A 25241-nucleotide genomic window follows, 5' to 3' on the forward strand; every position below is an offset into this window, starting at 1 on the left:
TTTTTATCCTTGAATTTGTTTCTTTGATGAAAGAATGTCACCGGCTCTCTGGGCTACTATCTCTGTAAGTTGGTCCCAATTTGGATAATATTAAATAACCAAGTTCTTAGCGCTTCTTTATTACGAATAGATATTCAATGGACAACAGATCTTTGAACTAAAAAAAATGTCCCCAATGGACCTCATTCACCAATCATAAACAAACAACATTTAGCCACGTTTAGCCACGTGATTCTCTACCTCTTCTAAACAAATTAAGTAATACACAATGGCTATCACGTGACAGATTTGATCGTTGTTTTATCAATATTATCACGTGGATATATGTTGTTTGTTTACGATTGGTGATTGAGGTCCATTGCGTCGGTTTGTAGCGTTATAGTATTTACTTATATACTGCTATGACAGTTTGTGGTTTACCTCAGAATAGCAAAACTCCTTTAACTCATAGAGCTAAATAAAAAAAAATTGTTTAGAAGTGGGCACTTTTTTTTTTCTGTTCAGTTATTTTATCTTATAACTTACAGGCGTTCCGTCAAAAGAGAAGAAAGTGACGTCATACGCGGTTTAATTTAGTCATGCATGTTAATTAAAGACTATGGGCTCTTCTAAGTCATTGGATTTCCTGGCTGATTTAGGCAACCTGTTCTATCCTGTAATGGTACAAAAGGAAGAAGGAGCACTTGTTTGAATTTGTCCTAGAAAATAGAACAAGAAATATGTCGTTGTCCTAGTGTGTTTCTGAGTATTCGACAAGGTTGTATTTTTATTGTTTTATTTTTTTTTGTTTTTTTAAGAGGTTAAACCTTTTTGTTGACCGTATATATGTGTGTGCTAATACAATGAGAATGTTGTTGTTTTTTCTTTTGTATTTTCTTTGAAAAGAAAATGGACAACTATAAACGAAAGCCAACAGTGAACTGTTCACAAATCAACTCTAAACTATCTACATAAATCTTAATTTTTGTCGAGCTTTGTTTTGAAAAATGTTTATATTTCAATGAACGTTGCTTTGGTTAGCTGTTAACTTTGACTTGATCCATTGGAAACGTTCAATTTGTGTATTTTTTTCTTTCAATAAATTCACGTAAACAGTACTATTCCATACACGCCCATCAAATCTTTCTAAACCACAGACACTTCGATCTAAATTCCACTACCTCTAGCCTGTTGACACTCAGGACAAAGGAAAGAAATATTTATTGGCGTCATTGTTGGCCTCTTTGAATCAGTGATTCTCACACTCATAAATAAATAATGTTTTTGTTTTTTGTTGTGGCTTTTAATGACTTTGCTCTCTGTGGACATACCATAATTCAAGCTCTCTAAACATTAATATGTCATAAAATCTATTTTATTCAAAGAAGCGGGGACCACTTGCATTTGCTGAAATTGTTTTTTTTTATGCAGAGGCACATTTATACATGAAACTTTCAGATTCCACATGCAATGCAATAAAAAGTCTTGCTCTGATTTATTAAGTATTAATCTTCAAGCCTGAATAGAATATAAAATTCTAAAGTATTGACTTTTTAAATGAGTGAATCGTTGATTTATTTTGGCTTATCATTTCTCAGTTATTGGGACAAATCAAGGAACTAAAAAATATCTTTGATTTTATTCCTTAATTACATTTTATGTTGTGGAGCAGAAAAAATGACTCCAAATTTAAATTTCAAAAAAATTTACTAAAAAATTACATTTGTGGTGGTAGAATTAAGAGCCGAGCTAATCAAGTTATGTTTTATTGGCTTGTACACACTTATTGGTTTGCATATACTTATTGTGTGTTTTTATTTTACGCATTTATTATTTTTTTACACAATTATTCGTTGGTTCGCATCTATTAATTGTGTACACATGTATTGGTTTGTACACTTCTTTTGAAGTGTACACCTTATTTATTACTCATCAGTTTTTAATTTTGAATGTAAATTGACGAATGTGTGATTGTACACATTGTAACATATGTATAAAAGTTGTATCCATAGTCATAGAGATGTTGATGCTATCAGGAAGTGAGCAATGGCTAAAAAGCAAATGGTCTATTACAAAGATAGGTAGCAACCAACCCGGGTACGCTATTCTGCCTCAACGTGGCACTCGAGTGGAAACGATCACTTGAGGAAGTGATTAAGCTAAATGAATAATAAAAAATTCCTGTGGTAGTGTCTAAGGGAATGCGAGAGCTTTCCCATTGCACGGTGCGGAATTGAAAGAGAGCTTCCACGTCCCTGTCGATAATCCATGCGCCGTTCCTCAAGGGACCGTTACACTAATGCGAGTCCTGCACGGTAAAACATAGGAAAATGGTGGAGGTTGGGGGTTCCCGGTGTGCTCGGCCTTCGGCCATATATTCTTATCCATGCGCCCGGAGTGTCAGATACATTGGAAATAGCAATGTCTTACATAGGCATTGACTTGTACGGTTGTACCTCTTCCAGACAGAACGGTTTGTTCAAGCAGGTTTATACGCCTAGAGTTCGACGAGATTTCGGCTCAACTCTTTTGACAATCACACGATATGATAACCAAAGTTTGTATGTAAAAAGTGTTATTGTGTATCTTCATTCATTACCAAACATTTATATTTTGGTTTACTTAGTATTGTTAGAAAAAATGGGTATATAAAGATACCGTTGCTTCTATTAGCCCAATTTATTAGAACTACTCTAACGCCTATTATTGCACTGACTCTTATAATTTAATTAGCTACATTGACTTCTGTTATTTACAGCATTTTAAAAGGAAACAGTTTTTTTCAAAGCTTTTTTGAGTACTATTTATAACTGTTATTTAACATTGGCGTATCAACTGAAAACGTGTGATACAGAATTTAGACCAAAACTAACGCCGGGTAACTCGGTTTGAATACTGGATTTTAGCGATGGGGTTGCAAATGATGGCAACTTTATTTCTAAAGAGAACGACACAAACTCCAGTTACCTACAGAAAGCTAGTGGCTCACGAGAGATATGTTCAAGTCGACCTTGACCTCAGCGTCGTCGGCTGCTCTTCTTAAACATTTGCTTTTTGTCTGTGACATTTAAATGGTGTAAGGATACGGAGTGACGCGGCTATATAAAAAAAAATAGCGCCAACGTTGAATGCTGTCTCTAAATGCACTAGGCTATGTCAAAGGTTCTTAAAATTTAGAAGCCTTTTTTTTTTAACTCTTATATTCAAGTCTAAGATTATTATTTTTTTTTTGCATTTCTCAGACACCAAATTTATTTGAGTATGGATTTATAAGGACTTTCTTGTTGTTGATGGCATATAATCATATAAGTAAAATATGTTTGAGCATTATTAGATGTTTTCCTATTTTGAGTACGCTACAGGCGACGCTTACTCGAATTTCGAAAATCAATGTTTTTAGTTTTCAAGATCTAAACGTGACGGACGTATGGACAGACAGATAACACACACACACACACACACAAAAGAAAACAGCTTTTCTGAATGGGTTGCATTAAAAATGGTATTGATAGATAGATATAGACATTTAGTGAATGTATTATATTTAAACTGAATAAACCATTCAATATAATAATTGATTTCAAACATCTGGAAAAGTTTTTTTTTTTTTTTTTTGAACAAACATTCAACAAAATTTCATCACATGCCATTCAAAGAAAGGGACTTGGGGGGGGGGGGGGGAAGGGGCTTTCTCTGGAACTCCACTCAATCGAATAATATTAGAGCCCTTTTTGTCGATTTGTTCTCCCCTCTCTAGCAAGCCGAAAGCTATTTTTATAAGGAGAATAAACACAGAATAAACACTGTCCCAAATCATTTGTCTTCCCAAGTGTATCCCACCTGGAACTTGAGACACCTTTACATTTCTTTTTGATATTTATTTAAGGTATTAGGCTTCATTAATCACTATATTCGTGTTGTCAGAACGAGATAAAAGAGAGAGAGAGAGAATGAAAACAACATAGGCCATTGCTTTGTACGGTTGTAGGTTGTATGGTCCTAGGATACAGGACATAGTCTCATATGTGGCAAGCTGTCTGAACTAGGGGAAATAAGAACAACGCAGGAAATTTATGTTTTTGAAAAGGTTGGGTAAAATTGCATCAAATTATTTTGAATCAACCTTGCCATTAGTTATAATAAATCTAGAATAGCATAAATAAATGCTAAATAAAGAAAAGCGAAAGAACATAGACATTTGCAATAAAACTGGTTTATTAGAATACTTCGCTTATTAAAATGTTCCATACAACGGATACACCAATATTTATTTAATGATTTATAACATGCCATTTTCCAGTTTGATTCTATATACGTGGAGACTTTATAATCGTTGTTATATGGTTTTATTTATAAGCACGCTAAAAAAAGTATTCGATGTCTGAAATATTTATTTAATATCATAGAGTTTGGAATCTAATTCACGATATAACTTGGCTGATAGAAACAACCACTGTCCCTCTTTCAAACCTTGTGCTCTATAAGGCAGATTATGTAAAAGTCATGTTTCTTAGGCCTACGGTTAACGATAGTGTCATGTTGCCAGCACAACGACCAACCGCCTTTACTTTTCCCCAACTAATGTCAGGTACCCATTAGAGCTGGGTGGACTCAAAGACGCCCGAAGATCCCGAAGATAAAAATCCCAGTCTTCACCAGAATTCGAACTCCGGACCCCGGTTCGGAAGCGGTTTACTCGCTCAACCACCGCTTGGCTGATAAATTTAACAATATTACTCTGTGAAATCTTCAAAAATGGTTTCCCTGACGTTGCTCTGTTTATCTCTTCCACAGATTCTCCACATACTGCAGAGTCTACCCATGAGTCCACAAGTTCCGGCGTGGCGTCCGACGTCACTTCCGTTTATCCAGCCACGCCCACCATGACGACTTTCAAAGGAGAGTCTGTCAGCTCCGCCTGCTCGGCCAAGTCAAACGGCTCACAGGATTCTGGGACGAAAAGTGCCTCTCTGTCGAGCTCGCCGAAGCCTGAACACTCACGTCAGTTCTTGAGATGCACACGGCAATCCCCTGCTCCTCCTCTTCCGCCGGTCCCGAGCGATCCGCCTCCTCCCCTGCCCGCAAAGCATCCGCTAAGAATGAACAACGCACCTTCTCTGGCGGACAACAATCGTGGGAACTCCTACTCGGAGTCTCCCACAAACCCTTCTCGGGTGAAAAAGCTTCGCGAAAGAAGAACTAGAATGTCTGAGCAGGACAATCCCCTTGTGAACAATGACCCCAAGGGATGGGGAGTAGGCCAAGTGAGGAGCTCGACGCCGCAGAGAACCAACACTTGTTACGCCTGCAATAACTCAGAGCATCGTGGCTTGGACACTTCCATGTATAATGATATTAATAATTCTTTTGCTGAGGCCCTAAGGGAGGAGCAATACATCGAGGCGTTTGCGAATACCAGATTTATTGATCCTCAGGACGCATTCTCGCACAAAGACCGTGTTAACATGGCCCCTTCTCCGGTGTCTCCTGTGCCCCCTGGCGGGTATTACTACAACAGGGATAATGCTCTAGGCCAGCAAGAGATCTGGCTTAATGAACTGGTTAATAGAGACCCCAAAATGCACCCGCGACACCATCAGCAGCAGCAAATGCAGCAATATCATCAGCAACAGAAACATCTCAGAATACCTCAGCAACAACATACCACCAGAACGTCGTCGCCAATGCGCTGTGATAAGAACGCTGCCACCACGCAAGAGCTTCAGAACGGTCTCGGTCACCCGCCAAACAAGTTCGACAGGGGCACACCGATCGGCCACAACCACAACCTAAGCAGACCAGGCTCCGCCATGAACAATGCTGTCTCAGTTTCAGGGGCTCGACAGGGCACGCACTTGAGGACTTTTGAGCAGACAGACAGTCTCAGCCCCAAACAACCTAATGTGTTTCAAACCCAGGCGCAGGTGCACCACAGCGGGCAACACGAAGATCGCCCAGCGCAGCGCGCTGATAGCAGAATGAAATTGTCCAATGGACATGCAGATGTAGTGCAGCAGACAAACAATTATAGATCGCCGGGACTCGTTAATGGAGTAAAAAATATGTCGTTATCTCAGGTAAATTTGTTATTCAATACTTAACTGGTCAATAGCTCTAATGTATTACTGTTTGTATCACTTAATCTTTCAAAACGAAAAAAGAAAAAAAAAAGACATGTCTCAGGCTAAGAGATTAATGAAGAATGCAGTAATTCATATGGCTAGACAGACCTACCTGTGACCTATATATTTTACCACACACATCGCAGATTGAACCCTTCTCTGTTGGGGGGGGGGGAGGGTTCGTTTCTTTTCGCCATCTTCGGTGGTAACTTTCTTTTTGCACCTTTGTACAATTTTTTTTAACTTTCTCTTTCGAAAGTCACTTTCTGCCAGGTTTTGTTTTCTATGTCAGTAAGGGCAAGATGGCGCACTTACAGGTAAATTACTCACATTCATATTGTTGTAAGCCCTAAAAATAATATATTATTTTGAAGGGTTCCACATTATCAGTGTCCAGGTTTCGCTGAAATAGATTCACCATGTCCATAGTTCCTTTTTTTTTTTTTTTTTGCTCTGTTTGGTGAAGGCAGACGTATACACACGTTTGTCAAGTCCAGGCCTGTTCATGTTTCTTGGCCATTGCCCATTGGAGTTGCCGCCTATACAGTTCTATTTAACAACGAGAGTTTAAATAACAACAGTTGAATGAATCTTATAGTTATTGAATGAATCTAAAAGTTATCGAATGAATCTAAAAGTTATCGAATGAATCTAAAAGTTGTTCGCTGTAATCAGCTTTCCCATCCGCTGCGTAGTGCTCTCCTCTTGTTTCAGCATATGGCGCCTATATTTGTCTTAAAAGGGCCACCTCTTTTTCGAATGTCTTAGTATGCAGGCCATCTTTAAGGTCACTGAAAAAGCCATACAAGATGTGTGTTTTGCTCAACCAATAAGCATTTCTTCCATACTGACCACAATGGCAATCAATTATCTGGCAGTATTTTTGCTTACACACCAAAAGGTTGGCTAATTGGATTTGTTAGAACATTTCTTCAGACTTTAAAATTTCAGCATAGAATGCATTTTCTTTAAAGTCTGGAATGTCTAGTGAATTATGTAAGTACCTGGCAGGCTATGTTGACAGAACAAAAGACTTAAAACCCAATCAACATTTGCCAGATAGTTCAAACTTCAAAGGATTTTCTTTCATTTGGACTTAATAGAACTTGTGCAAGTCGTACAGACACAAAGAACTCTGATGTTCACAAGTGGTTCTCAACTTGTAAATCATTTTGCTCTGTCCTTTAACCAGGCAATGGAGATGCTCAATACATGGCAGAAGAAAGGAAATTGTTACAATATTTATTTGTATATCTTTATAATCATTAATATAGGCCTATAGATATTAATAGGCCTACATCTTTATGATTGTTACCAATATATGGCCTATCTTTATAGAGCTGAGGGCCTAGTGGCTGAGTGGTAAATTGCTTGGCTTCAGAACTGAGGAGTCTTAGGTTTCAAATCTCTATGAAGACTGCGATTTTGAACTTTGGGATACTTCGAATGCTTCTGAGACCACCCAACTCATACGGATACCTAACATACATTGGGGAAAGTAAAGGTGGTTGTTGTTTTGACCATATGACATCCTCATTAACCATTGGCCATAGAAACAGATGATCTTTACATTATCTGCCCTATAATTCACAAGATCTAAAAGTGGTAGCTTAATTTACTGTTTTATATAGAGCTAATAAGGTTTGAACACATATTTTTCAGCTCGATATTGACATGAATGGTCATAGGGGACATTTTTCTTTTATTAAAAATTATAATTATTCTTTTTTTTACACTAATATTATTATCTTTCTTTATGTATAACATATATTTATATAGATTTAGTAAGATAAATATATAGCTTTAGAAAGATTCAGATAGATTTAGAAAGATTTGAATAGATTTAGACAAATTCAGATTTCTCAATCTTTCTTTTACTGCCTTCTACTATGTTATTGTACAAAACACAGCTGGTCAGTTCTGTTCAAGTAAGTTTCTTGTGTTTCAGGTGGACATCAGTACAGCTAACAGCCCTGTGATGATTTCCAAAGGTAAAAGACAGATGTCCAAGTCAAGTCCTTTTGAGTGCTTACCCAATGACCTGCTGCTGAAGATTTTCTTCCACTTACCTACAGATCATCTGTGTAGGTGTGCCCAGGTAGGACAGGTTTCAAAACATACCTTTAGCTACATTCCACATTACTTCAACATTGACTCAGAGAATAGAAAACAAAGCGATAGGAAGGTCACTAACTTTCTTTAGTTATAACTTAATTCACAATTATGACTCTTTTAACATTTATAACTTTCTTTACAGTTATAACTTTCTTTACAGTTATAACTTTCTTTACAGTTATAACTTTCTTTACAGTTATAACTTTCTTTACAGTTATAACTTTCCATCCAGATATTAAGAGTTGCCTCTTTTGAACTTGAGGAGTTTTGCATTTTGTTGAGAAAAGAAAACTATAACAAAATATTATCAATATACCTCAAACATACTAATACTATTAGCTAAACAAATAACTCAATACATTAACACTTACAATTAATATATAAATTTATTTATATATGGAAAAAAATATTTTTTAATGTGAAATATATAAAGTACCAATTTTAGATTCAGATTCATTTTAAGTATTTGAATAAATCATGTTATGTGCCTGTAAATAGTGGGGGAAAAAATATGAATATTCAGATCATGGCATGCTTGAAAATGTTTATATGTATCTTAGATTGCAAGTAATTATCAAATAAAAAGAAAAAATATTGGGAAGGAGACAATGAAAAAAAAAGGCAGAGAATAGATTGGATTGGAAGATGTTACCAGGACATCTATAGTTGACACCTGAGTGAAGATACCAGGACATTTATAGTTTACACCTGAATTAAGAAATTTGTTACTGGGACATCTATAGTTGACACCTGAGTAAAGATACCAGGACATTTATAGTTTACACCTGAGTAAAGATACCAGGACATCTATAGTTGACACCTGAGTAAAGATACCAGGACATCTATAGTTGACACCTGAGTAAAGATAACAGGACATCTATAGTTGACACCTGAGTAAAGATACCAGGACATTTATAGTTGACACCTGAGTAAAGATACCAGGACATCTATAGTTGACACCTGAGTAAAGTTACCAGGACATTTATAGTTTACACCTGAGTTAAGAAATTTGTTACTGGGACATCTATAGTTTACACATGTTACTAGGACACCTTTAAGTCTAGAGTCTACCATATTGCAGAGAAATGTTAAGCATGTGTGAAATTAAGAAATAGTTACTGAATACTATAAGATTCTGTACAGATTTAATGTATATATTTAATTTGATATATGTATCTATATCTATATATCCATATCTATATCTATCTATATCTATCTATATCATATATATATATATATATATATATATATATTAAAATAATAATACAGGAGATTTAATTCTTGTATAAAAAATATTTTAAAATATCTACTAAACATATTGTTACGAATGAACAGTGACAGGTAGAGGTCACTATGTGTGACCCCGGCGAGATGACACAGCACCGAGTGTTATCTGGAATCTATGCATGTAAACAAAGACAGGATGGGACGTGCCTCACGTGTTGTTCCAGAGGACGAACAGATTTACGAAGGGGGGGCATTGTGACAAATGAACAGTGACAGTTAGAGGTCACTACGTGTGACCTCGGCGAGATGACACTGCAGCAGGCATCCTCTGGTATCGACATGTATAAACAACAACAGGATGTGATGTTTCCTCCCATGTTGTTCCAGAGGGTACTAGCAGTGTTTTTGCAACAATAGACAAGCGATTAGGGACTCTTTATAAACCAGAGATGTTCATGTGAAAGGAGTCAGTACAGTCGTCGATACTGTTCTCTACTGTGCGAGACAGTAGAAGAGAGTGGACTTGAGCCATTACAGTCGATACAGTCGATGTAAGACGTATACGCTACATGTTACAGTGACAAATTGTTATAGTTATAATTCAATAAAGTTATTTAAAGCTGAAAGTTGAGTCGTCAAGTTCTTTGCAGTGTTTCTTTTATTTGTGTGCCTAGTACATTTAGCCAGAAAATCAGAAATACGTAACAATTGGTGTCAGAAGTGGGATGTTTTCTGGCTGAAATGTCTTCGAGGAAACTACTTAACCAGCTGTTGGTCAAAGAATTAAGGCAAGAACTTCGTGAGAGAGGTCTGCAGCTCAATGGTAACAAAGAAACACTAACAGAACGCCTAAGACAGGCCCTTATTGAGGAAGATCAAGATCCAGATGAATACATATTTGAATTAAACCCAGATATGACAGAGATCCTGAGTAACATGCAGGGCCAGATGGACTTAATGAAGGAGAGCCTCAAGAAAATAAACGCCATGAATGAAAAAGTAAATGAACAGATGAGCTCTATGAACGAGAAGATTGACCAGAGAGTCAACACCGTGGAAAAAGAAATGGAAGAGATAAGGACTCATGTCCAAGAACAACTGAGTAAGGAACAGGGTACTAGAACAAAAACATTAGTGCCCGAAATCTCTGGGAAGATAAAGCCGCCTGTGTTTGATGGATCCATCTCATGGACTGTTTACAAAAGACAGTTTGAGGCAGCGGCCAAGGTTAATAACTGGAACACTGAAGAAGTGAAAGCGACTGCTCTGGTGTTAGCTTTAAGAGGGAAGGCAGCAGAACTGCTTCAGTCAATAACAAATCAACAAGATTACGCTGCCATTGTTAAGGCTATGGAGCTCCGTTACGGAGACGAACATTTACAAGAAGTTTATAGAGTTCAGTTGAAAACCCGACAACAACGCTCCGGTGAAACCTTGCAAGAGCTAGAGGCGGACATAGAACGTCTTGCTCATTTGGCATATCCAACAGCAGCACAAGACTTTCTGGACGTCATTATCACTGATGCATTCATTGATGCTATTCGAGATCCAGAACTGAAGAAGGCAATAAGAATCAGTGGTAAGCGCAAATCCAGCGAAGCTCTGGTCTACGCCCTCTCCTATGAAGCCGCCAAAGACGCCTCTAAGAATATCCATCATGGGCGTATGCTGGTAGTCCAAGAAGAAGATCTTACACAACTTCTCAGAAGGGTAACTGAAGTGCTAGAAGAACGCAGACCAAATAAGAAGCAAGAAGGACAGAATAGAACCAGTGTACGTTGTTGGAATTGTGGAGAACCTGGCCATCTACAAAGGAACTGCACGAGAAGATTTCCCCGACAAACAGAGTATCAGCACAGACAGGAGACAGATGCAAGGTCAGGTGCTCATGTCTACCAGGGAAACTAACTTTCGCCGGTTTTATGGGGCAAAAATCGGCGATCAAGAACATGACAGCCCCTGCAACTATAATTCCAGTCGCTGTGTTAGGGAAGAATAAAAGTCTGTACATCAATGGTAGAATTGGATCTCGAAATTACCGTTTTCTTCTAGATACTGGTGCCTCACGTTCAGTCATTCGTCCAGACATTGTCAAAAAGAACGAAATCAAGAGAGTGAACTCTTACTCCTTGAAGACGGCCAGTGGAGAGATGATGCCTATACATGGACTGACAAATATAAACTTTGAGCTCGGGCATCAGTCATTTATACATGAATTTCTGATCGCTAACATTACGGATGACTGTATTATTGGGCTCGATTTTATGCAGAAATGTGAATTCTCTTTGAACATCGGAGGTGGTACTTTGAAATGTGGTGATGTTGAGATTCCCTTGCTCGGGGATGAAGATGAAGAGAGTGGTCAAATAAAAAGAATCCTTTTAACAGAAGATACAAGTTTGCCAGCTCAGTCTGAAGCAATTATCTGGGGAAAGTTAGAGCATGGTCAAACTGCAACGATGACGGCGATAGTGGAAGGCATTGAAAATGACAACAGCGGAATGGCAGTAGGAAAAACATTGGTCCTTGTCGGAAAAGATCAAAAGGTGCCCGTCAGAATCATGAACCTCGGCCTACAGGAGAGACATTTAGAGAAAGACAGCCCCATCGCAATATGTAATACTCTTGACCTGATCAGAAACTGTAATAATGATATCACGATCGTTAATTCCACCAAACCTTTCAATCCACAAATTACCAAGCTCCTGACAGAAATGAAAGTGAATTTATCAGATGAGCAGTACAGCAAAGCGGAACAGTTGATCATTGAGTTTGAAGATATTCTGCCATCTGATGAAACAGACTGCGGACGGACAAACATGGTACAACATCGAATAGACACTGGAAACACCAGACCGATTCGACAGCCACCACGTCGCTTGCCGCTAGCAAAGCAACAAGAAGCTATGGACATGATAGAGGGCATGACGCAGCAAGGAATCATTGAGCCCTCAAATAGTCCTTGGTGTTCGCCTATTGTCTTAGTAAAGAAGAAGGATGGATCTATGCGATTTTGTGTAGATTACAGAGCTCTGAATGAAGTCACACATAAAGATAGTTATCCACTTCCTAGAATCGACGATACTTTGGACACGCTTGCAGGGTCCCAGGTATTTTCTACTCTCGACCTAAAGAGTGGGTATTGGCAAGTTGAAATGCATCCCAATGATAGAGAGAAAACCGCCTTCTCTGCTGGCAATGGCCTCTGGCAATTTACTGTGATGCCATTCGGTCTCTGCAACGCACCAGCCACCTTTGAACGATTGATGGAGAGGGTTTTACGAGGACTTCATTGGACTACATGCCTTGTTTACCTTGATGACATTATTGTCATTGGCAAAACGTTTGAAGAGCACCTTGCAAATCTGAAGGAAGTATTTCAACGGATAAGAAGTGCGGGAATGAGACTCAGCCCAAAGAAGTGTTCCTTATTCAGGAAAAACGTTAAGTACCTTGGTCACATTGTGTCAAATGACGGAGTCAGCACTGACCCTGACAAAGTTGAGGCAGTGAAACGATGGCCTACGCCAAGTAATATCCATGAGCTGAGAAGTTTCTTGGGACTCTGTACATACTACCGACGTTTTGTGCCAAATTTCTCAAACATCTGTAAGGTCCTTCATCAACTGACAGAGCAAAAGAGGCCATTTATTTGGACATCTGAATGTCAAGAAGCTTTCGAGAGGCTGAAAAACACACTATCCTCATCACCAGTATTGGCCTACCCCATTCCAGGGAAGACATTCATACTCGACACAGATGCAAGCAACACTGGAATAGGCGCAGTCTTGTCCCAAAAGGTGGATGAAACTGAACGAGTCATCGCATACTTCAGTCGAAGCCTATCGAGAGCTGAAAGGAACTACTGTGTGACGAGACGTGAATTGCTGGCTGCTGTGGATGCAATAAAACATTTCCACAAGTACCTATACGGGCAGAAATTTATCTTAAGGTCAGATCACGCAGCTCTGCAATGGTTGCTTTCATTTAAGAGCCCTGAAGGTCAGGTGGCAAGGTGGATCGAACGTCTTCAAACCTATGAATTTGAAACTAAGCACCGAAAAGGGCAAATTCACCAGAATGCTGATGCACTGTCTCGACGACCCTGCAAAGCAGAATGTAAGCACTGCAAGAAGGCTGAGGAAAAGGAGGTAGCTGTCAATTGTCTTCGGCTCGGAGTAGATGTTTCCGGACCCTGGTGTGATAAAAGGATTCGAGAGGACCAAATGCAAGATGAAGATCTGGCTCCCATTCTTCTATGGAAAGAAGATGGACAACGGCCAGATTGGAAAGACATCTCTGAGAAGGGGGTAGCCACCAAGGCGTACTGGGCTCAGTGGGACTCGCTGACGTTGGTCAATGGTGTCATCAAAAGAGTTTGGGAATCTGCTGATGGAACATCCAATCGCCTTCAGCTGATGTTACCGAAGGTGAGAGTTGCTGAAGTACTGAAAGAGATGCATAATGGCGCTAGCGGATCTCATCTTGGTGTCAATAAGACTCTGGAAAAGGTTCGTCAGCGGTTCTACTGGTTCAGATATAGAGAGGATGTAGAGGAATGGTGTCGAAGGTGCGACATATGTGCGGCAGCAAAAGGCCCTCGACGCAAAACTAGGGGTCTTTTGCAACAGTATAATGTTGGTGTTCCATTCGAAAGGATCGCAATAGATGTAGCAGGCCCATTTCCTGAAACCAAGAAAGGAAACAAATACATCTTGGTAGTCATGGACTATTTCAGCAAATGGCCAGAAGCTTATGCCATACCAAATCAAGAAGCTATCACAGTGGCCGAAACACTCGTGGATAACTGGATCAGTCGCTTTGGTGTACCTAATGAGTTGCACTCTGACCAGGGCAGGAACTTCGAGTCCAAAGTTTTCCAGGAGATGTGCAAGACACTTGGCATCGAAAAGACTCACACGACAGCTCTCCATCCGCAATCTGATGGAATGGTGGAGCGATTCAACAGAACCCTAGAACAACATCTGTCTAAGGTTACTGATGACCGACAAGACGACTGGGACACCCATATCCCCATGTTCCTCATGTCATACAGAGGATCCGTTCATAGCACCACAGGATATACCCCAGCGAAGATGTTATTTGGTCGTGAGCTTCGTCTACCATGTGACCTGTTATTTGGGATTCCGAGAGATACGCCAGTGTCTTCAACTGAATATGTCACCAATCTCCGAAGACGATTGGAGAATGCTCATGTATTGGCCCGCAGAAACATCAAGACCAACAGTGACCTGATGAAAACGAGGTATGACAAACGGGCCAATACGTCGGGGTTCCATGAGAATGATCTAGTGTGGCTCTATAACCCACAGAGACGAAAAGGCAGATCCCCGAAACTCCAAAGAGACTGGGAAGGTCCATACCGTGTCGTAAAAAGAATAAACGACGTGGTCTACCGGATACAGAAAAGTCCACGGTCCAAGCTGAAGGTTGTCCACGTTGACCGACTCCATCAGTACCGTGGTGAAATAGAATCTGTTCGGGACGAACAGATCTAAGAAGGGGGCAGTGTTACGAATGAACAGTGACAGGTAGAGGTCACTATGTGTGACCCCGGCGAGATGACACAGCACCGAGTGTTATCTGGAATCTATGCATGTAAACAAAGACAGGATGGGACGTGCCTCACGTGTTGTTCCAGAGGACGAACAGATTTACGAAGGGGGGGCATTGTGACAAATGAACAGTGACAGTTAGAGGTCACTACGTGTGACCTCGGCGAGATGACACTGCAGCAGGCATCCTCTGGTATCGACATGTATAAACAACAACAGGATGTGATGTTTCCTCCCATGTTGTTCCAGAGGGTACTAGCAGTGTTTTTGCAACAATAGACAAGCGATTAGGGACTCTTTATAAACCAGAGATGTTCATGTGAAAGGAGTCAGTACAGTCGTCGATACTGTTCTCTACTGTGCGAGACAGTAGAAGAGAGTGGACTTGAGCCATTACAGTCGATACAGTCGATGTAAGACGTATACGCTACATGTTACAGTGACAAATTGTTATAGTTATAATTCAATAAAGTTATTTAAAGCTGAAAGTTGAGTCGTCAAGTTCTTTGCAGTGTTTCTTTTATTTGTGTGCCTAGTACATTTAGCCAGAAAATCAGAAATACGTAACAATATCTTTCTCTGTGCTGCAGGTATGCCGTCAATGGTACAATGCAGTCTGGGACAACCCTGCTCTCTGGACCTCTATTGTGATCAATAACCCAAACATTGATATTGATAGAGCTTTGAAGTATCTGACTAGGAGGCTGAGCTACAACACACCCAAGGTTAGCTGCCTTTGTTATTTTAAGCCAGTGTTGGACCAATTAAAGTGACATAGGTTGTTGACAAGCAGTTTAAGCACTCAGTGTGTTTCATAACATTTATTTTACTGAGCAGTCTTATTCTTTGCTCAATCCTGTTACATTGTTATTTAGCTATCTTTATCTTTTGTCACCTTTATTCACATGCACAAAGCTAATTTTTTTCTTCATTAAGATCATTGACATTTCAAGTGTCTCCAACTTTTTATCTTGTCTCTCTTATTACAAGTTGTTAAAAATAAAAATTAATGTTATTTATTTCCCCTTGCATACTCTCTACACTTTGAGGTGAGCTCTCTTTCTAATTCTTTGACACCTTTATTCTATATCTCATTCTTTTTTTAGATGATAGAAAAATAATAAACCAATCCATTTTATAGTGTACCATTTTATCTTTTTGATTTTTCTCTGCCTTCCACCTAATAAAAGAATTGTGACAGATTTTAAAAATATATTTCACTGTATGATTTTATATATTTCTTTTAAAGGCTTTAGGAGGTGTTTTTAAAGTAGCTTTAATAAGTACATAGACATTTAAAAAATTATTTCTCTTCAAATACTTTAAAAAGCAGAGACATTTTAACAAATATGAAATATATTATATATATATATATAAATAAATAATGAAATATTTATTAGTCCAAAATATGGAAAACTTTTATCTAACTTGAGTTAGTTCAAACTTACATCTGTCAATCAACTAAACCAATATCATTAATTTTAAACAACATTTTCTAAACATGTTGATAGATCTGCATGATTCTTGAGAAGATCAACATCAATTTCTGTTCACGGCTGACTGATCGTGGCTTGCAAACAGCAGTTAAGAGATGCCCTGAACTCAGATATCTAGACATGCAGGAATGTCACCTGGTGACTAATGAAGGTGTCACAGAGGCAGTATCTCGATGTGTCAACCTGGAGAGATTGGATGTCACTGGTGATTAACACCTTAATAACTTTTTAGAATATAAAACCAATATATATTTATATGTCAAGGTGTGTCATGAGTAAAATTTGTTTAAACTTGACAACTGTTTTATAATTGAACTGTGTATAAGTGAAATATGTAATTATCTTCTTCTTTGAAAAAACATCTGTAATAATAAGATAAAATGAACTGTATTTAAATATTCAAATATATTACCACTTTTCAACTTACTATTGAATGCTTATTTTCAACAATCTGACAACTATATTCAGAACTGAATCTTTTAATGCTTAACTCAATAAAGTTAATTTTATTTTAATTATTTTATAAAGCATTTAATCAATGGAATAACATAGGAATATTTAAAAACTTTGATATATTTAATATTATAGGAATAATTAAGATTCATAATAATAAATGGCTTTTCCATAGTGCATCTTTCTTGCTTATAGTATTCTCAGTGCACTATGGTCCAATCTGTTTTAGTAAAACAGTGGGGGAGGAGGGCTATCTGGGAGAAGGTTTCCATGCTGCCCTTTAGACTATCATCAAACACAACTTTGCTTGAGTTGTTTTTCAAACTCAAGCCCTCTTGATAGGTAGCCAAGCAGATTTTTGCCTCACACACATCTCACAATAATAACTTAAGTATATCTAATAACACAAAGAATATGTAATAACTTTGAGATATTTAATAACATAAGGATGTTTTTCATTTCAGGCTGCCCCAAGGTTACCTGTATTACTTTGATGGACTCTGTCATATCACAAAGTCCTTCAAATCACTTGGAGAGAATCTACCTGAGGTACCTAGACATGACAGACTGTCCACACATTACTGACCAGGACCTGATGATCATCACTTCGCAGTGCACCCAGTTGCTGTTCTTCTATCTGCGGCGCTGTCCGCTCATCACTGACCTAGGAGTCAGCTACATTGCCAATAATTGTACCAGGTATTGTTTAACTATCATATTGGGGACATATTTAACTTTTTCAGTGCAAATTATTTTGAACAAAAAAAGGTAGTTTTCCGGGATGAAAAAAAAAATTTTTTTGAAAAAAGGGGGGGGGGGGGGGTAGAGTTACTAAAAATAACATAAGTTTTTTATTTCATTAAATAATCAAACATATTAGATTCTATTTTAAAGGAAAATGAATGGGATACAAAAGTGTAATAAATAAAATAAATTAAAGAAATGTTTTTTTTCATTGATTGTAAACTGAGCATGGAAAAAGGAAATATATTTTAAAAATTCATTAAAAAATCGATATACTGAAAGATTTAACCTTTTGATTAAACATTTAATCCATAAATATTGAAAATCACAATTTTGAAACACATTTAATCACTAAGAAAATGTTTATTTACATTTTTTGAGTCCGGGGAAATAAATTATTAAAGAGGAACCATTAACACAATGTTGTCTTTTTAAAAAAACAAACTTGTTGGTACTACACTGAATTTACTACCAAAACAAAGAATAATCACTCTTCCATCTGGCAAATAAAAAGAAAGAGAGAAATAGAAAGTTAAACATAAACAAGATTGTGAAATAAATACTTATAAGCCAAGTTACTTGCTGAGAGTAATGCTGCACTCACCAGTGCTAGCAGAGTTACTCACTGAGAGTAACACCGCTCCGAAAGAGTTAATGTCTTCTTGTGACTCATTGAGTGTCTTCTTGGGCCTCATAAGTTAAAATTTCTATGTGTTCTATAATGTTTCATTGTATAACTATCACATAATTCTATCTCTGTGACTGATGCTTCCCATAATTCAAGTGCCTCTGAAAGAAAAAAAAGACTTGACACCCTTATTCAAAAGTTACATCTATTAGTTTACCATGAAAAAGTTTTCCCAATTTTTGTTTGCTTGTTTATTTTTATTTTGTAACATTAAAAAATATTCTGTGCAAATAAGTGATTTTAGTCCTGTCCTTACTCTACTATATAGTTGAAAACATACTTAAAGATTTGATTTATAATATTAATAACTATTATCTGTGTGTGAAATATTTATACAATTAAAGGAATATAGTTGTTTTCCTTTTCTGTATGCATAACTTTTTAGCAAGCATTTTTTATAAGGCTTAATTTTTCTTGCATTATGCTGGAATACTTTCTTCACTCTAAGCAATTAGAATAATTGATTATAATTTCACTCCAAGAGAGGAAAAGAAAGAAAAAGAAAGATTGAGCTAATGATTCAAGGGACATAACTATAATGATTGCTGCATGTAATCTAGCTTAAGTTACTTCCCGTTTTTTAAAATGATTTTAATTATGGATGAAAGTCGTTCTTGAAATTTTTTTAAAGCCTATTGAAATAGTTTCAGAGTTTTTTTTTATTTTAGTTTATATTTTGACAGGTTTTTATAGTCCACAAAGTCTATAAGGGAACCTTTTTTAAAATTATTTTATGATATAATAAAGTAACTACCTTTATCTTCTTCTCCTAACTCTATAATTACAATTTTATCTCCAGTCTAAGAGAGCTAAGTATGAGTGACTGTCTCAACATCACTGACCTAGCCATGAGAGAGCTTGCCAAGCTACGGGACAATCTGAGATATCTAAGTGTGGCCAAGTGTGAGAAGGTCAGTTCTATTCTAGTTATGCTTGGTTTGCCGTTTCATTTTTTGTTGGTTCCAAACATTTATAAAGACAATAATATTAATCTCAAATTTTGGGAATATTGAGTCAGATATGTGTATTAGATTGAATTTGAGCTTACAAAGTTTTTCTTTACACTTTAATTGTGTAAATAAGCCCATAAGGTGATGATGTGATGGAGTTAATGATTGCAGAAGCTGTCTGGTGTTTTTAATATATAAAAAAAAGGTTCTTTTACACATTGTTTTCCTTAAATTATATATATATATATATAATTTCAAAATTTAATTATCTTTTTCTTTAATGAATAAAAATTGTTCAAGTTTTTAACAAAAAAAAAATATATGACATTTATATACTTACAAAATAAAAGATTTCTTATGTTATTTTAACTCAAACAATATGTACCTTTTCTGTTTTTATTTGCAATTATGTAAATCATATTCACATTTTATCACTTAACCTAGTGGGTTTCTCTGCTATGTTTGTTTAATTCTGAAATCAATGTAACTAAAAAGAAATGAAAAACTTCCTTGAAATGCCAGGGAAATAAAACATTTCTTGGAAGGCTTTAAAAAGTTTTGAACCATTTTGCTGTGGCACACATTTTTAAGTGTGGGTTACAAATAAAGTAGAATAGTTTCATAATAGTTTGTTTTTTTTAAACTTAAAGAGGTTAGTAAAATGTTAGACAACTTCCTGACTTCAAACTTATTTTTTGTCACACAGTCAGAACTCCACAATAGCTTGGATTGAATTACCTTATAAAAAATTGTGAAAGTCCTTAAACCAATAAATTCTCATCTCTCATCTGTCTCTTGACTTTTGTCATAGGGATGCTGTGACAGTTTGTGTAATAAATCCCTCCATTTTTCCCAGTCATCAGCTGTTCCTAGTAGAACATCAAGAGAAAGACTGGTCCATTCTTTTACATAGTCTTTTACAAACCCTTTTTTCATGCTCTTTCCACTGAACCTTTAATGATGACTTATCGCAGTGAGTCATGTCTTGCAATATGACCAAACTAGCTCGGGCTTTTGTCTCTTCTGAGTATTGAATAGTTCTCCTTTTTGCCAGCCAGAGTGTTGGCTTGTAACAGTACAAACTCATTTCTAAACCAATTAATTAAGCTATATTTATTTCTTGTTTGGAATTGTTAATAGTATTAACTCACAGCACATTTGTATAATGGTAAAAGCTAGTATAATCATGTGCCTTGATGTTTTCAGGTTTCTGATGAAGGTGTCATCAACATTGCCAAGAACTGTAGCAAACTTCGATACCTGAATGTCCGAGGATGCGAAGCTGTCTCCGACATTGGCTTAGAATTCCTGGCCAGGAACTGCCCAAGGTTACGCTCCCTGGACATTGGCAAATGTGACATTACAGATGTAGGCTTGTATGCCTTGTCCAGCTACTGCCCACAGCTAAAGAAGCTTGGTGTCAAGTCCTGCGATGCAATAACTGACAAGGGCATTGTTGTTGTAGCCTTTAACTGCCATTCACTTCAGCAGCTTCATGTTCAGGACTGCTGTTTGTCTGCTGATGCCTATGCTGTTGTCAGAAAATATTGTAAGCGAGCTATTATTGAACACACCAATCCAGGTGTTTTATAAGTAGCGTGAAATTAGTTGCCAGCAGTTCTACAGAAACATTGTCTTCATCTAGCTCTACTCATATTTAAGGAAATACTTTCATGTACACTATTTTAAAAACATTTAACTTAACAGACCAAATGTCTTATAGCATTAGCTAAGTGTTTATTAAACGTGATAATATAGACTAGTATAATCTTTCATGATTCTTGACTAAGTTTTTATCATTTGTGATGATGGTCTATAGAATTTTCTTTACTCTATAAAAAAAAAAAAAGTTTCATAATTAGATTTGTCAAAATCTTCCTTTGTTTATGAGCTGACATATGTTCTCTGTTTACCTGGTCATTTGATATGCACATTGGACTGTTGTCTCAATAGTCATGGATTTGAAACCAGCCCACCACAATCCCCCATCATCCTGCAGGAGGTTTGGGCTAGGATGTAATAATCTTTAATTTTGAAGGAGCATCTGAAACATAAAAGAAATTCTACTCTTATTATGAGACTTGGGACTTTATCTTGGGTTGTTTCAATCTCTAGCTAACTTCACTCTTTCACTCTATTATTTGTAATTTTCCCCTTTCTTTCTCCCCACCTCAGTAACAATAAAAGCTAATTACTGTAAAGTACAATCATATAAATATTTAAATAAATGTGTCTGAACCAATGTTTTGAACCCTTTTTTTTTGTACAGCCATTATTCAGTCTTCATAGTTGTTCCTTGAACTAAATCTGGAACTTTGGTTAAACCAGCTAGACATGAAAGCTTAATGAAACAATTAAATGTCTTCTTCACCTATCCCTTAATCTGTTGAACCATTGGGGCTCCACACATGGTCTATTAACTGTCTTTCTCATTCCTCTCTGTCTTTTGCCTTGGATAGAATCTCTTTCAGTGACAGGCTCTTCAATTCTTTTATAATGTCTTTCTATTGTCTACATCTTCTTCTTTTTCCTGGTACTGTTCTCTGAAGGAAGGCATTTATTAGCACTGAGCACCTTGTGTTAAGGGCATAAAGTTTTAGTTTGCGTTTTTTTGACAGTGGTCAGCAGGTCATCGTGGGGCCCTATTCAGTGATCCTGTTTGTTATCTCCTCGTTCATGATGCAGTCTTTGTACTTAGGATTCTTTTACAGTATATGAGTTTTATTGCTAAGATCCTACTCTCTAGTTCTGCAGTTAGCATCCAAGATTCACAAGCATACAAGAATGTGACCAAGAAGCACACCTGTCTGATTTTAGGCTATGCCTTGATCTTTCCAGATTGTTTTAAGCATTGCAAGTTCTTCTGTGGACTGTGCAATTCTGGCTAGTAGTTTAGGTTTGGTTCCTACATCTAAAATACCTCCGAGGTATTTAAAACTACTAACACTTGCCAGCTTTTTGACTCCAATACTGGTGTCCATTTTTAAGGCCTGTTGAGTTCAATGTCACCAAATGTTTAATTTCATTTTGAGCAGAAAAGTTATAGACGTCTTATTATTCATTTAATTAACTTCTTGTTTACTTAAAAAATTTTAAATTTACAATCTTTGGATTTTAAAATTGAACATTTTTATTAGTACAAAATATGAATTATTTTTATTATAAAGTATGAAATGATTGAATTGATACAAATTTTAATGAAACTCTACTTTGTTGATGTACAGTTGGTTGATATTTAGCTCATGCTGTTTTCTGACAATATACAAAATAGCTGTAATATATTTGTTAATATTTTTTGTGTAAAAATGTCAATAATTTGCAGAGTTGTGTATTTATTTATTTATTCAGATTGTGTGAGATAATTTGAAAATGTACATGTTTTTTTTTTTTAAAAGACAATGTATCCTTACTTCAGAGCTACAATCAAGACCATAATTGTTCATAATTTTGTTAATTGAAACATAAGCTTGAGGATTGTCTTACTATTTAGTGATGTTGTGTAGTCTGTATAATCTTTTAGATTTTATGATGTGGGGAAGACGGTAAAAGGAAGAATGAAAGGATCATAACAACTGTCAGTAATAGGATGAACTATTTGTAATGTAGCAACTGTCAGTAATAGGATGAACTATTTCTAATGTCGCAACTGTCAATAATAGGATGAACTATTTCTAATGTAGCAACTGTCATTAATAGGATGAACTATTTCTAATGTAGCAACTGTCAATAATAGGATGATTGATTTCTATTGTATCAACTGTCATTAATAGGATGAACTATTTCTAATGTAGCAACTGTCATTAATAGGATGAACTATTTCTAATGTAGCAACTGTCAATAATAGGATGATTGATTTCTATTGTATCAACTGTCAGTAATAGGATGAACTATTTCTAAAGTAGCAACTGTCAGTAATAGGATGATTGATTTCTATTGTATCAACTGTCAGTAATAGGATGAACTATTTCTAAAGTAGCAACTGTCAGTAATAGGATGATTGATTTCTATTGTATCAACTGTCAGTAATAGGATGAACTATTTCTAAAGTAGCAACTGTCAGTAATAGGATGAACTATTTCTAATGTAGCAACTGTCATTAATAGGATGAACGATTTGTAATGTAGCAACTGTCAGTATTAGGATGAATTATTTCTAATGTAGCAACTGTCATTAATAGGATGAACGATTTGTAATGTAGCAACTGTCAGTAATAGGATGAATTATTTCTGATGTAGCAACTGTCAGTAATAGGATGAATTATTTCTAATGTAGCAACTGTCATTAATAGGATGAATTATTTCTAATGTAGCAACTGTCAGTTGTAACTATTCACATGATTTCTTAAGATTCTTGTGAATTCAAAGATGTAATGGACATATGTAAAGAAGAGAGTGACAAGATTGCTGTAGGAGAAACTTTTTTAGAATATGTAAATAATTAGCAGTAAATATCTCTCTATCCCAGATAGGTCCATTGATAACAGTTAGTTATTCAACCAAAACAGTGATTGAAGAAAGATTCTGTTCATTTGAGTAAACAATAGACACAACAACAACAAAAAAAGATAAAAATCTGTTTTATATGATATTTGTATATTTTATAAAGAAATGCCTGTTGAAAGAGGGGACATGACATATTAGCAGCACTAGAGTACAATGTTTCAAAGTTTACTTTGATAACTTAAATTATTACCACTTTTGAAACTATATATAAAAAGTTCTATTGTTGGGGGAGATACAGATGCAAATAGACAGAATCTTTGTCTTTGGAAGAAGCCTCGGCTCCAAAATGTGTTGGCTTTTATATTTAATTGATGGTGAAAGTGTGTGTTGTGATATGGGGGAAGGGGTTCCTGGTCTTGTAATAGTGTGACCCTGGGTCAGATAACTTGAAATCTTTAGAAGCTCTTTCAAAGCTCTTTTCTTTTGTGGCCTGAAATGGTCGTCATATATTAGATTTTGTCCCCTTTAGACAGTCTTGCCAGGTTGCAGATCTTTGGTTCATGTCTTTGTTGGAGTCAATCTATGTCTCATTTTAATTTCTTAACCTTTTCACAATAATCATTGTAGCCTAGTGCTGCTTTTATGTTCTACATGTTATGTTTATTTATCAGTTGTTTCAGACTTTTTTGTTTCACTGGTTCATTCAGGCGCACTATTGTTTTAATTATCAATTTCCCATGTTTTAAAATTCCTAAAGAGATGTTTGGGAAAGAGAGTGTCATGTACATATACATACATTGTTCATCACATTCCACAGTCTTGTGATATCTCAAACATTTTCCATGCTACTATAAAAGTGTTCCAAACGTGTTCTTAGATATGGATACTATTTATACATAATGTTTATATTAATACAAACTATTATTATGTATTAACATTTGGTACAGTTTTGTACTAAATCTGTTTAATAAAGTTTTTGTCTTGTTTTTCTTGTTACATTCAATGTCCTACAATAATCTATATAAATACACTTGTTTGTTTCTGTCAATAAATACTATGACACTTGTTTGTTTCTGTCAATAAATACTATTTGAACATAAGTTGTGTGTTTTCTTCTGTTTGATTTTCTTTTCTTCCATTAAGACGTAGACTCTTTTAAAGCAGGGGTGTAGCTAGGAATTTTCCATCATTTGGGGTCCGGGGGGGGGGGCTTGACCTCTTTGGGGGACCCTGCATTTTGCGTAATATTTAATATTTAATGTAAAAAAAAGCACTCATTTAGGGTCCCTCCCCAAGTGGGGGCCCGAGGGGATTTTCAAATACTCCCCCCCACCCTAGCTACGCCACTGTTTTAAAAGTCTGTTCAATTAAAAAAATAGTAACATGTTTGCACTGTATTTGTTGAGGTAGCAGGCTCTTCCTAAAGGTGTTCATTCGAAATAATTTAGA

The 25241-nt window shown here is 36.5% G+C and overlaps 1 protein-coding gene across 7 annotated transcripts in view; it reads left to right on the forward strand.

Moving 5' to 3' along the window:
* The window catches only part of LOC106054815 (F-box/LRR-repeat protein 7-like), a 111576-nt gene extending 86686 nt beyond the window's left edge, over window positions 1–24890 (forward strand). For all 7 annotated transcript variants that reach the window (XM_013210854.2, XM_013210856.2, XM_013210852.2 and 4 more), the window contains 7 exons: window positions 4774–6056; window positions 8050–8199; window positions 15610–15744; window positions 16531–16720; window positions 17433–17667; window positions 19200–19311; window positions 20557–24890. In XM_013210854.2, the coding sequence (XP_013066308.2) occupies window positions 4774–6056; window positions 8050–8199; window positions 15610–15744; window positions 16531–16720; window positions 17433–17667; window positions 19200–19311; window positions 20557–20943 (2492 nt within the window). In that variant the 3' untranslated portion in view covers window positions 20944–24890. The remainder of the gene's footprint in view (window positions 1–4773; window positions 6057–8049; window positions 8200–15609; window positions 15745–16530; window positions 16721–17432; window positions 17668–19199; window positions 19312–20556) is intronic.
* Window positions 24891–25241: the final 351 nt, after the last annotated feature.

This window comes from Biomphalaria glabrata, chromosome 11 (assembly GCF_947242115.1).
Source record: "Biomphalaria glabrata chromosome 11, xgBioGlab47.1, whole genome shotgun sequence".
Classification (NCBI taxonomy): domain Eukaryota; kingdom Metazoa; phylum Mollusca; class Gastropoda; family Planorbidae; genus Biomphalaria; species Biomphalaria glabrata.